At 46.2% G+C, this 12,752-nt stretch overlaps 1 protein-coding gene across 1 annotated transcript in view; it reads right to left on the bottom strand.

Annotated features, from left to right (window-relative positions):
* The window catches only part of LOC119461642 (potassium voltage-gated channel subfamily KQT member 1-like), a 283,324-nt gene that overhangs the window by 109,610 nt on the left and 160,962 nt on the right, over window positions 1-12,752 (bottom strand). Inside the window, exon 3 of the mRNA XM_037723006.2 lies at window positions 3,401-3,527. Within this exon, the coding sequence (XP_037578934.1) occupies window positions 3,401-3,527 (127 nt within the window). The remainder of the gene's footprint in view (window positions 1-3,400; window positions 3,528-12,752) is intronic.

Raw genomic sequence — 12,752 nt, 5'->3', positions numbered from 1 at the left:
ACGGCGCCGTGAACTCATCCGGAAAAGGGCTCGTCGTCGACGGGCCGATTCTAGCGTGAGGGTTTCCGAAGCCCAAGCGAAACGTCAGCGAAGAGCGGCGGACCTGAGTTTAAGGCACACAAACGGAACGCCAGCGACAGCGTCGCCTTGCCACTAGCTCCGCTTACCCTTATATTTTTTGTCTATGTGAGTGTCTTAGCACTATTGTCAGATAAGTGTTGCCCTAGCTGGTATCGTCAGCGCTCCAGTTCGTCATTGTTGATCTGCACTTTGCTGATCTCTAGTTTCATCTCTCAAACATATCACTGAACGTAAAAAGTTTGTTTCTGATCATTCCACGTTGACTTGCTTCAATCGCTTCGTGCGTCGAGAGTTTGCACGTTGCAAGGAGGATATAAACGATACTTAAGGTTTCACATCGCATCGATTGCCCTGACCCACTCGCATCGCTACGTCATCAAGGGAACAGCAAGGCAAGCGAAAGAGCTCATACCGGCAGAAGTTGTAGTTGAACACTGCTTAAACATATACCTTGGACGCGTGCACTGTCCTCCATATATATCTTTGGTATTTCATTTAATATCTTTCATATGTTGCAACAAGAGGACGTTTCAGAGTTTGGAAGATTCTCGTGTCCCTATTAAACATCCATTTTGCCGCAACCACTCTATTCCATGTGTGAGCACAGCCTGTCTACATTGGACCCAAATGTTATGCTATTTTGCTATGCAGTAGGCTAACCTTTCCACATATAATTAAACTTTCTCTGTCTCTGTATTACCGTCGAATGCACTGTTTATTCAAAAGCGCAAGATAAGTATATCATTAAAGCAAAATGAGCTTACTGCGATCCAAAACTGCCGCCCTGTCTTTCCCCAACCATGTTAACAGCGGGAAAGAACATTCGAAAGTGCCACAGCTATGCACTTCTAAGAACACTCCACTGCCCTGAGATCCCATGATTTGGAAGAAAGTAGGCGCTCAACTAAACGGTAATACGATCGTGAGACCAATTATAAAATGCAAAACGTGGTTTCTAGTGGTGTGTGTGTTAAAGAGAGACAGAGAGGGGGGGGGGGGGCAGGGAAGGGGAAAAGGAAGGGCCGTAGCCTTCACTTGAAAAGCTGTAGCTTTAAGGCCATTCGAGAAAATGGTCTAAAGTGGATCATCAAACCTTTTTCGTACTATACTTTCGCGCGCAAACCGTAACGAATTTACGATCCTGCGCCGAGTCCATTTAGCTTCGTTTGAGCCCCGCATTAGTAAGTCGGCACTGGCTCGATGACTTCAGGGCTTCGGGTGCTTAACTTACGATTGCACAGCGGAGCTGCTTAATCAGTGGGCGAGCTGTATCGCGTGGCCAGCCGTTGTCGTCACGCGCGCGACTTTCCGACGATAAGTATACAGTGACCCTTTCCACATGTATTTAGCTACACGTTGAAAAGCAACGAAGGCACCATAACTAGAACACACCTATACTTTAAGATAAACCATTTACAGATAGAAACTCATGCTTCTTCTAGCGTTAAATACTAATGAATACCACCTTCAACCTCATACCTTCCATTAACTGAACGTTAACTCTAGTTTTTACGATGATGTTTCTTATGACCCGATGCTCTTGCAGTTACAGAACATTATGCGAACCACCTTCCTCCTTGGTGAAGTTAGACGCATCGTTGACTCAGCTGAGTCACTCGGAGCGTTGATCATTGTAGTATAGAATTATTTTTTTTCTTATGTTTGCCTCCTTGGCTCAACGGAGCTAAATGTCGAAAATTGAGGAGGGAAAATGTATTGGATTCAATGCAGTAGCATCAGATTCCAATACACGAGCCAATATTTTTAGAGAGAATGGGAAGCTGAGTAGCTACAACGCGACATTCAGAAGATTTAGGGGTTGGCACTTTTTGTGAGTAAGGAATGAGACCCGGCTACGTACGCGGCGAAGAGTATTGCCGATGATTACTCGGTCACAGAATAATGAGAACGTGTGAGAATGGCAAAACATAAAAAAACACTGCTTTATTGTCGAAATGTTGATTAAAGAACAGAAAAGTCAGTTGAATGGGTATGAATGCGAGCTAGTTGGTACGAATCCATCGGTGAAAAAATCGGCGCGAAATAAGCTAAACACGGAGAAGGGAAGAACACAGGACAAGCACAAAAAAAAAAAAACAGCGCTTGTCTTGTGTTCCTCCCCTCTCCCTGTTTATTTCGCGCTGTTTTTTCACTGACAGAAAACTTGCGTTATTTACACCCCTTTAATTTCGGCTTATTTAGTACACAAGATGTACCTGCACCGATGATCTTTACTGCTTCGCACGATGTCCACTTTCGATGAATGATACCGTTCTGCACGATGATCGTAATCAATTAACTCGAGCATCACGTTGTTGCATGTCAGCAGTCAGTCAATCGCCTCAACCATTTTCTTATGCACCAAAGAAGCACTCAGGCACTGAATCATTCAGCAAGCGCTGGAGTTAAGCGACGCGCTAAGGCGCAAACAATTAACAACGCCTGCGGTACCAGAACAGAAGGATCGATGCCGGTTCAACAATGTGAGTGCCGGGAACTCCCTTTGCGGAAGTGAGTGCTTATCATGCATCGTCATCATCATCAGCCCATATTTGTGTCCACTGCAGGACGAAGGCCTCTCCCTGTGATCTCCAATTACCCCTATCTTACGCTAGCTGATTCCAACTTGCGCCTGCAAATTTCCTAACTTCATCACCCCACCTAGTTTTCTGCCGTCCTCGACCGCACTTCCCTTCCCTTGGTATCTATTCTGTAACTCTAATGGTCCACCGGTTACCATCCTACGCATTACATGGCCTGCCCTCATGCTCCTCATGCATTTAACCCTAATTTAAATGGTTCTTATACACCACATTTCAGAACGCTCAATCTGACTGGGCATAAGCTGAGTGCCACGCCATCCAGGGAAGTACACATGAGACATTTTAACACTGGTTCCTCCCAGTGGCTAACACCCTCATCACGGGGCAAGATGAAATTGTTGGTAGGGACCAATAATTGTTTTTTTTTACTTCTTTTGGCAAGTCAGCATGATTTTAGCTATGGCAGAGGACACGAAAACTGCGTGAAACATTGTTTAATAGATTTCAACAATAACATATGTCATCGCAGGTATAGTGTGAACTCACTGTGGTGCACAACAAAATTTATTTTATACTCTTTAGGGTAATGGTGTTTGCCACTGGGCCAATCAACCCTCTTTAAGGTTTTTTTTTTTTCATTTTTAGCGTGCGACGAATACCCTCTAATATGGAGTTCATCATAATCGCACAAGCAATTACACTCCCCCCCCCCCCCCCACTCCCCCTCCCCAAGGTCTTGCGAGCACCCTCTTCTTTCCCAGTGCGGCGATCCTCACCTATCACACAGAAGGGGCTTCGGAGGAAGCGTAGCCTCCCCATCCACCCTTGGTACCTGGACCGGCAGCCTGCCGACCATAGCCGGCAGAAAAACTCGATGGTGAACCAGATGACCATCACGATCTCCTGCGCAAAAGAAAGGAACGCGGTGCTTAACAGACACGCATGAACACAAGGCTTGAAAACATAACATGTGAGAACTGGCAACATGTTAAGGGGGCAAAGTCTGTGAACAGCGCCTGACTGCCGCGTGCGTTATATTTTCTATCCTTATGATCGATGAGAAATTAACTGTGTAAGCAGTGCGATTGAATTTGCAAGGTCCGCTTCCCAGGTATTTTCATAAGCAGATAACTTTGGATATGATGTTTATTGTTTCTGTGAGTAAACAGTCATTGTTGACCTCTTGTTTTTCGGCAGTGTCATACCTCAGTCGCATGCTCGCTTTCAAAAACAATTAAAACAAAATGCTATTCAAATGCACCTGCCCAATCGGCTCGTCTGGGTGGCCTTGCAGAAGGGAGCCAATGGCGCTCGTGGACTTTAATGATCTTTAATTTCAATGGTCATTCAAATACCGATGGTTTGTTATACCACGTGAGACTATCTCCTGTAATCACACGTGGACCTAGACTCAAAACTGTACTTCACCTCTACTGATGAGAGCCCAATGGCATCTCTCGACCCAAGATGACCGTGCTATCTGATGAGCCCATGATTATACCAGGAGAATTTTCTTGAGCAGCACACCTTTATTCCAGTGAATTCGAACAGAAGCTGAATTCACCTCCTTACAAAAGTTTCCCCCAGAAACTGCTCTCGGGTTTTACTTAAGCACAGTGGCCACTTCAATGGAATGGTGGCGCTGCCGTCCACTTTCTTGCGTCAACCAGTAAGCGGTCGAGGTAAGGAAGATATGTTTAGAGTATTGGTGAAAGGAAATGCAGCGAAGAGATGGAGCCGGTGTTATGGCATGAATACGTAACATTATAATATGAACACAAAGGTTCCAATGAATAGAAAGAATATGAAGTAGAAATAGACAAAATCATACACTGACATAGATCTAGTAAAGCATGATGAGCTTATATGCAAGTTAGGTGACTATCACTCACCGCCCTGCTTCAAAGGGTGTGCTATTATAAGTCATCAATCATCATCATTGAGAAGGAGTACATTGTCGAGTGCAGCATGTTTTGGAATACGCCATAAAACAGTTTTTGAAAAGTGACGTCTTTGCAACCATGCAGGTATGTGCCGTATGCTATGCTTCCAGTTTGTATCTCCCAATTGAGAGCTTCAGAAAGGTGATACCGCTTCAAAGAGGCATCTTCAAACATCCGCAGTAAGGCACTCGTCACACTACTGAGGAGGAAGCAAGCCACCAAATGGGTGCAAAAGTAGTAACGATATCATTTTTTCTCCTTCTGTTTGATATTCATCAGAGAAGGAATACATGCATAGTACGCGAAGATTTCCATCTCCGTAATAAAGATTCCATTGATAAAATGACGAATGTAGCGAGTGCCACTAGCTGTAATACTAGCGATTCCCACATAACATATATGCTATGGCACATCCATTAGCCTCATTCCTTGTAGTAACCCTATGCCGAGACAAAAGAATATCCCGCTTCATCCACTCCACGCCCACTATGGTAATGAAAGTGAGTGAAATATACTTGCAGAACAAACATCTAACAAGCTAGCTACGCGTAATGTATGAGTAGAGCCGCGCATTAGCCGTTCATTAGTGTGAGATGGCGTTTATATTCTTTCATTAATCAAGCCAAGCATAAATATAAAATGTATATTTCTTGCAGTTGCAGTGCACGCGCAAATTTTTTTACCTATATGCGCCGTCTTGTTCTCCGAATCATCTTATACCGTGGAAGCACGGTGATTATGGTCTACAACCTACAAGGCTGTAAAATGCGGCACATAATTTACGGCTTTGTTTATGGTTCGTTTATATTATTTCAATGTCGCGTCGTTCAGTGTGCCCGGCTTACGCTGTTTCGTAAAAAAAATTAATGTTATTGGCTTCACACTTTAAGATTGCGCCTCGTCCAACTGAAAACACAAATGTCGCAGGGAAACCCTTCATTTATTCTTAATTGCCGGCTTTTAATACTTGTTGGGGTAGGAAATAGGCATCGAAGCTTAATGTTTTATAGCTCCCTTTGGTAAAACTGCAAAGCGAGCGTAGTAACAAATGAAATAACGAGAGGTGTCATCGTGCTTCTAACTGAACGCAAAAAGCCAGTAGTTTATTAGCTTTCTTTGAAGGTTACAAACTATATTTTGAATTCTTGATTTCTAGTGATCTATGTCTTCACTGACTCAACTAGAACGACACAAAAACCATTGGTTCGTTTATACATATATATATATATATATATATATATATATATATATATATATATATATATACATATACATATATATATATATATATATATAGAGAGAGAGAGAGAGAGAGAAGGGGGCCAGAGGAGCGAACAACAAATCAGGCGCCAGAAGGATATACTACGATCGAGCGTCAAGTAGGACAAAAAACGTTATAGGCACAATTTATGCTTGACCAGGCTGAGATGCTCCAACTGGCGTGATATGCGATCCGCTAAAACGTAGCAGCGAACATCAAAACAGAAGGGAAACGGCACAGGTGCTGCATATCAGCTATCACTTGCTGATTCATTCAACTAAAGTTAAACGTGTAGCACGCACGAAGCATACTCATGCGATATCGGGGATTTATAATGAAAGATCACAAATGTATAATACTACTCGTGCAAGCAAAACTTAAAGCTTGGCACGGATATGCCTTTGCTTTAGCACTTCACTCAGAAGTGGCCGCTTGTCCAAGTAAACTCTAGCCAGCGTATAGAATAATAAAAAGAAAATTTCGACTCCGAACCAGCCAGCACAAGTTTGTACTCTTGAGTGTGATATTGCGCCTGGGAGGACAAGGGACTAGCAAGAAACAAGCAAATTCTACAGAGAGTTCAATAAAGGCTGGCTGTTTTCTTTTTTTTATTTTTGCATTTCCTTCGCAGAAAAGGGACTTTTTTATTGCTGTTTTTATTGCCTGGGGCGCGATATATCGTCGGCTGGCCAAATATACTTGTCTGGCTGGAGATAAGCCCCAATATTGTTTTAAGCAAGCACCTGACACTAGCATGGAAAAACACTTATGCACATGCACTGCCGTAGTTCTGCCCAACGAAGGGAACAAGTCATCACAGGCGAATTAAATGTCAGGTCCCAATTAAGCAGACTTCCTAGCTGCTGAGGAAGGACTTCTAACGTGCCCACACAATGACTGCCTTTCGGCAATAGACAGGCAGTGGGCTTGGTAGCTCTTCACCAAATCTCAGACATCGGACGCCGCATCAGCCTGCAAGTAGCTCTAATGAGCTTCTTGTTCGTTGCAATCATGGACGACGGTGTTCAATATGAGCAACTGCTGATACAGCTGTCCGTATTGGAAATTATGTGCATACATTACCAGGACACGAGCGTAATGCGCCTTTGCCACCAGGTCGTCCATTATACCTTCGGCCAGAACGGCTGGTGTTAATACAATCTGCTTAACCCAAGTTGAACGATACACGGCGACTCACCCGTCTCGATGAAGACCGGTAATGACAGCTTTAGCGGCTCATCGTAAACGTATTGACGCAAGCTACCACACAACGGGGAAATTAAAGTGCCTGTCTCATTAACCTTCCACGGGTAGGGTTTAGCAGCCCGCACTGCTAAAACCAATATGTCGCATTAGCATGAAACGACCTGGTATGCTCACTTCATTCTATACCACGCGCTAGCATGAAAATACCACCGTTTTAAGAAATCTGTCACGGTTAGAGTTGTACAGATCACTTTGTAATCTGCCTTGGTGCGCTTGAAATATAGCATGAAACAACCTGGTATTCTGGTTTCCTGCTATAGTTTATTGACACCAAGGAAGATTGTGGCGTTATCAGAACTGTGGAAATGGTGACAGATTCATAAATACGTTCTGGGAATTCTTCTAAGCACGACCAATATTTAGTTAACTGAATCATTAGAGGACAGTGTAGGAGGTCTTTATTGCTTTTTAAGGCCCATTACGCTAATACTTCGTAATAAACATGACCGATGAGAATGAATATAGGTTGCGCCTTGCCAGCTTTTTTCTTAAATATATTTATCCTTCCTTTCCGAAGACGATGAAACCAAAAGGGTGAGCGCTGGGGGCATCTCGACGAACTAGGTTTGCTACACCAAAATTGGAGCAATGGAAGACTATGCGCGGAAGAGGATGCACAGCATGTCATCCCTTCTTGCGCCATGTGCGGGTGTAGAATTGCTCTTCGCCTATGAAATAATTCTTGATACCAGCAAGTTTATAGCGGTATTTGGAGAGAAGCGCTGTAAATTATATGTTGACACAACACGTGTTTGATAGATTTTCTTGGCATCAGGGGCAGCCACGCCAATAAAAAAAAACTGTAGGCGACCTTAATGTTCCCTTTAATTGTCTTTAACGGCGCTAGCCCCTAGAGCTTAGGTTAACGCACGTCCTTCTCCTCCTGCACCCAGAGGAGCAACTGGCGACGTGTCGTAACGCGCCGGCAGAGCGCACGTTAGGACACGAACCATGAATGGCTCATACTCCCTTAAGCAATGGTTCATTTACGCGCCTAAATGCGGCCTCCGCATTACGACGACACAGGGGAAGTGAAATTCTACGCTGGAATGATGAGCGCCAACGGAGCCAGCTGTGGAAGAAGACTACGACGCTCGAGCCATTGCTGATAATGACAGTTAATCATTAAAATGATGAAAAAGACCTGGCGGTCAATTGGCCCTTTCCTTAACTAAACTTATGCTCCTATATCATATCCATCCTATACAACTCTTAACTTGAACCATTACCTCCTTTTAGATGGGTTTCTATTATTCTCACGGTTTCGGAGACGCCTGAACTTCCGGTTGCCTGCGGCCGACTTCCGGTGCGCTTCTTCAGAAACACAATGTCGCTAGTTGCTAGCGCCTATAAAAGGATAAATTTTCGCAAACGCGGTTTTCATTCCTATGCAATTATATTGTTTTAATGCCGATAAAGGGATTAGCCGTGCGACCACAACAAAGGGTCTAGAATGCGCACATGGGAGGAAGGGCTTCAAGTTCTGGTATGAAATATGTATCCGCGTTTACCACACACACATGCACAAAAAACAGCAACATCCACACTAATTTGACGCGCCATCCGAATTTCTCGGCATAGCTCGTGAACGGTGTACTACATAAACGTGGCATGATAGTAAAGTTGTGCCTCCTTCGGTAGAACAACATTTAATCAGCGGTGTATGACAAATCAGTCGTCATGAAATCATCCTCATACTATCCTCATCGTCATTGGCTGCTGGTGTCATCGTATACAAGTTCATGTAGCACACACTAAATTGCTCGCCTTACACAGACAAGTTCCGTTTCTAACGCTTTGAAGAAGCCCAACGAATGCATGACGACCAGCTATGTATACCTGCAAAACTCTTCGCGTAACATCGATTCCCGCAGTGCGAGCTGTCCACAACATGCTTTTTTTTCTACCCACGACAACGTGCTGTGAGCAAGCAGCGCTGCAGCTTCGCTTGATATTGGAAGCACCGTAACACACAGCCTATAGCGAGCGGAGGAAACAATTTTTAGTAGCACGTGCCATCCCCGATTTCTCGACAGCACATTCACAGCTCCTCTTGAGGCACATGTGTCTGGCTTATGACCTGAGTGCAGCACCAGCGTGCCAGAACGTAGGCGCGCATGCGCTCTTCACAGTACTATATATTGTTACGACGCGCGACAAACGGAGTTTATTGAACAGGCCTCAGGGCGAGCCTCCGACGAGCAAGAAGCGTTCTCTTCTTCGTCTTCTCCGCTAACACCCTCCTCTTCTACTAATACGGCTACATTGACTGTAATATTCCTCCCCTCCTAGACGAAGCCCGCCGGGAAAGTCAGCTAAGTTCTCGGTGTGAAGGGCTTGAGACGAGCGACATGCACAACCTCAGTCTTGGCGGAGCGCCGTCCAGTTGCGGTGAGACGCGCCAGTCGATAATTCACTTCACTGAGTTGGTCAACAATAACGTACGGGCCAGTATAGTTGGCAAGAAGTTTCTGACACAGGCCACGTTTGCGCACCGGACACCATAGCCAGACTAGATCCCCTGGAGAATAGGTGACATCCCGATGGTGCCTGTCGTACCGTGCTTTTGACCGCTCTTGCGAAGCCAGAGTACGTATGCGGGCCAAGCGTCGAGCTTCTTCAGCGAGACACAGAGTCTCGGCGATGGTGAGATCGTCGTGGGTGGAGAAAGAAAATATGGTGTCCAGTGTGTGACGCGGCGGACGAGCGTAGAGTAGGAAAAACGGGCTGTAGCCAGTAGTCTCGTGCTTTGCTGTGTTAAAAGCGTATGTAATGAATGGCAAAATGTCGTCCCAGTTTTTATGGTCCGATGCGACGTACATGGACAACATGTTCACCAGTGTGCGGTTGGTACGCTCGGTCAGCCCATTTGTTTGCGGGTGATACGGTGTCGAGTGGCGAAAGCTGGAAGCGCATAATCGAAGAAGCTCTTCCACGACATCTGCAGTAAACTGGCGGCCGCGGTCACTGATGATTACTCGAGGAGGGCCGTGACGGAGAATGATCGAATGCAGGAGGAAAAAGGAAACTTGGCTGGCGGTGGCAGATGGCAAAGCAGCCGTCTCGCAGTACCGGGTCAGATGGTCGGCACATACGATGATCCAACGGTTCCCTTTCGATGAGCGGGGAAAGGGACCCATGAGATCAATTCCAACTTGCTCGAAAGGAGAGCTCGGAGGCGTCAGTGGTTGTAGGAGGCCGGCTGGCGTCGTAGTTAGGTGTTTGTGGGCCTGACACTGAGCGCAACTGACCACATACATTTCAGTCGACCGACGCATTCGGGGCCAGTAAAACCGTTCTTGGGCACGATGAAATGTACGCGCTGCTCCGAGATGTCCGGAGGTAGGATCGTCGTGCATAACCTGCAGAATAGAGGAGCGTAGTTTCTCCGGAACTACAAGAAGGAAGCGGGCACCAGTGGTTGCGAAATTCCTCTTGTAGAGGAGGCCATCACGAACACAATATCCTCGGCTTGTTGTGGAGTCATGCGCGTTGAAAAGTGGCTCTAAGCTGAAGTCTTCTCGCTGCTCCTTCTCGAAGGTCTCTTTATCAGGGAATGCAGGTGCCAAAGAAGCAATCAAGTGATCAAAGTTATCGGCATCACAAAGAGTGGTGTTTAGCGGCATTCGCGAAAGGCAGTCAGCATCAGCGTGTCGGCGACCACTCTTATATGAAACTGTGAAGTTGTACTCCTGAAGACGTAGAGCCCAGCGCGCGAGTCGACCAGAGGGATCACGAAGATTGACAAGCCAACACAACGAATGATGATCTGTGACGATTGTGAATGGGCGTCCATACACGTACGAGCGAAAACGTTGCACAGCAAAAATGACCGCTAGGCGTTCTTGCTCCGTAACGGTGTAATTGCGTTCAGGTTTACTTAACGTACGACTCGCATAAGCAATGACATGCTCGTTCCGGCCGCATCGCTGAACGAGGACTCCCCCGACCCCCACGCCACTCGCATCGGTGTGGATCTCTGTTGGTGCAGCTGGGTCGAAATGCCGAAGGATGGGACCCGTCGTCAGTAAGAACTTCAGTTGACGAAAAGATGCGTCGCACTCGTGAGTCCACTCAAAAACGGCGTCCTTATGCAGAAGACAAGTCAGGAGATAGGCGACATCGGCAAAAGCAGGTATAAATCGGCGTAAATTAGAGCAGAGGCCTAGGAAACTACGAAGCTCTTTAACAGACCGAGGAGGCTTAAACGGCTTCAACAGCTGCTGTCTTTTGCGGATCAGGCCTGATACCATCCTTGTCTACAAGATGGCCAAGCACCAATGTCTGCCGCTCAGCGAAGTGACATTTCTTAGAATTGAGTACTAGGCCGGCGTTTTCGATGCAGTCTAAGACGACTTCCAGGCGCCTGTTGTGCTCTTCAAAAGTGCTTCCAAAGATGACAACGTCGTCTAGGTAACACATGCAAATATGCCATTTGAGGCCTCGAAGAATGGTGTCCATAAATCTTTCGAAAGTCGCGGGTGCATTGCAAAGCCCAAGCATCATGACGTTGAACTCAAAAAGCCATCCGGGGTTATAAAGGCCGTTTTTTCTTTATCCGCCGGGTGCATTGGGATTTGCCAGTAAACCGATCGCAAATCTACAGAAGTAGGATGCTGAATGAAGGCAATCCAATGCATCATCAATCCTTGGAAGAGGGTAAACGTCTTTCTTGGTAATGGAATTGAGACGGCGGTAGTCCACACAAAATCTCCAAGTATCGTCTTTCTTTTTCACCAGTATAACTGGAGCAGCACACGGACTCGATGACTCCTGAATTACTCCTTTCTGTAGCATTTCGTGAACCTGTTCGTCGATAACCTGGCGCTCTGACGGTGACACTCTGTGGGGTTTCTGTCGAACAGGCTGCGCCGACCCCGTGTTAATTCTGTGCTTGGTTCGAGACGCAGGAATGGACGGCGCGTTATCGCCCTGGGCGAAGTCGAAGATGCTTAATTGTTTAGTCAGGACGTTCACTAATGTACGGCGCTCGTCCATGCTGATCGACTTGCTGATCATTGGCAGAATCTTCGAGTCTTCCGAGCAGATGTCAACTCGTGTATGTGGAGCACCTGTGAGCACGGCGACTGGCGTCGATCTGTGCTCATTGAAGGAAGCAAGCTTCATGCCAGCAGGTACCACTGCGCTTTCGCCTGAAGGGTTGACAACCCATAATTTGGAGCGCCGCTGAGCAACAGACACAAGACAATGTGGCAGAAAAATGTTCTTCATGCACGGTAAATACGCCGGCTCTACTGTGGCGTCGAAGGCCCGATGAGTGGTTGTAACGCAGCCCACCGGCACACACACAGCTGACAAAGCAGGCACGAGAGTGTCCTCACAGGCATGAAATGCGCCATCCTCGTTTGGAGCATCCTGCATGAGCTCGTAAGAAATGTCACCACTCACAAACATCTCCCCTGTTCGGCAATCAACGGTGGCACCGCACATCTGCAGAAAATCAATACCTAATATAACATCATGTGAGGAACGGGGGAGGATTGTAAATTCAGTCGTGAAAACTCTACCACCCAGTGACACTTGTGCAGCGCAAAAACCAACAGGCCACAACGAATCCCCGCTCACGCCACAAAATGTTGCCACTTGGTTCCATTGAAATACCACTTTGCGTCCTAATAACCTTTGGAAAGCGAGACT

Source organism: Dermacentor silvarum, chromosome 8 (assembly GCF_013339745.2).
Source record: "Dermacentor silvarum isolate Dsil-2018 chromosome 8, BIME_Dsil_1.4, whole genome shotgun sequence".
In the NCBI taxonomy this organism is placed as follows: Eukaryota; Metazoa; Arthropoda; class Arachnida; order Ixodida; family Ixodidae; genus Dermacentor; species Dermacentor silvarum.
The sequence above is the reverse complement of the archived record's forward strand: the minus strand, read 5'-3'. Positions and strand labels throughout refer to the sequence as shown.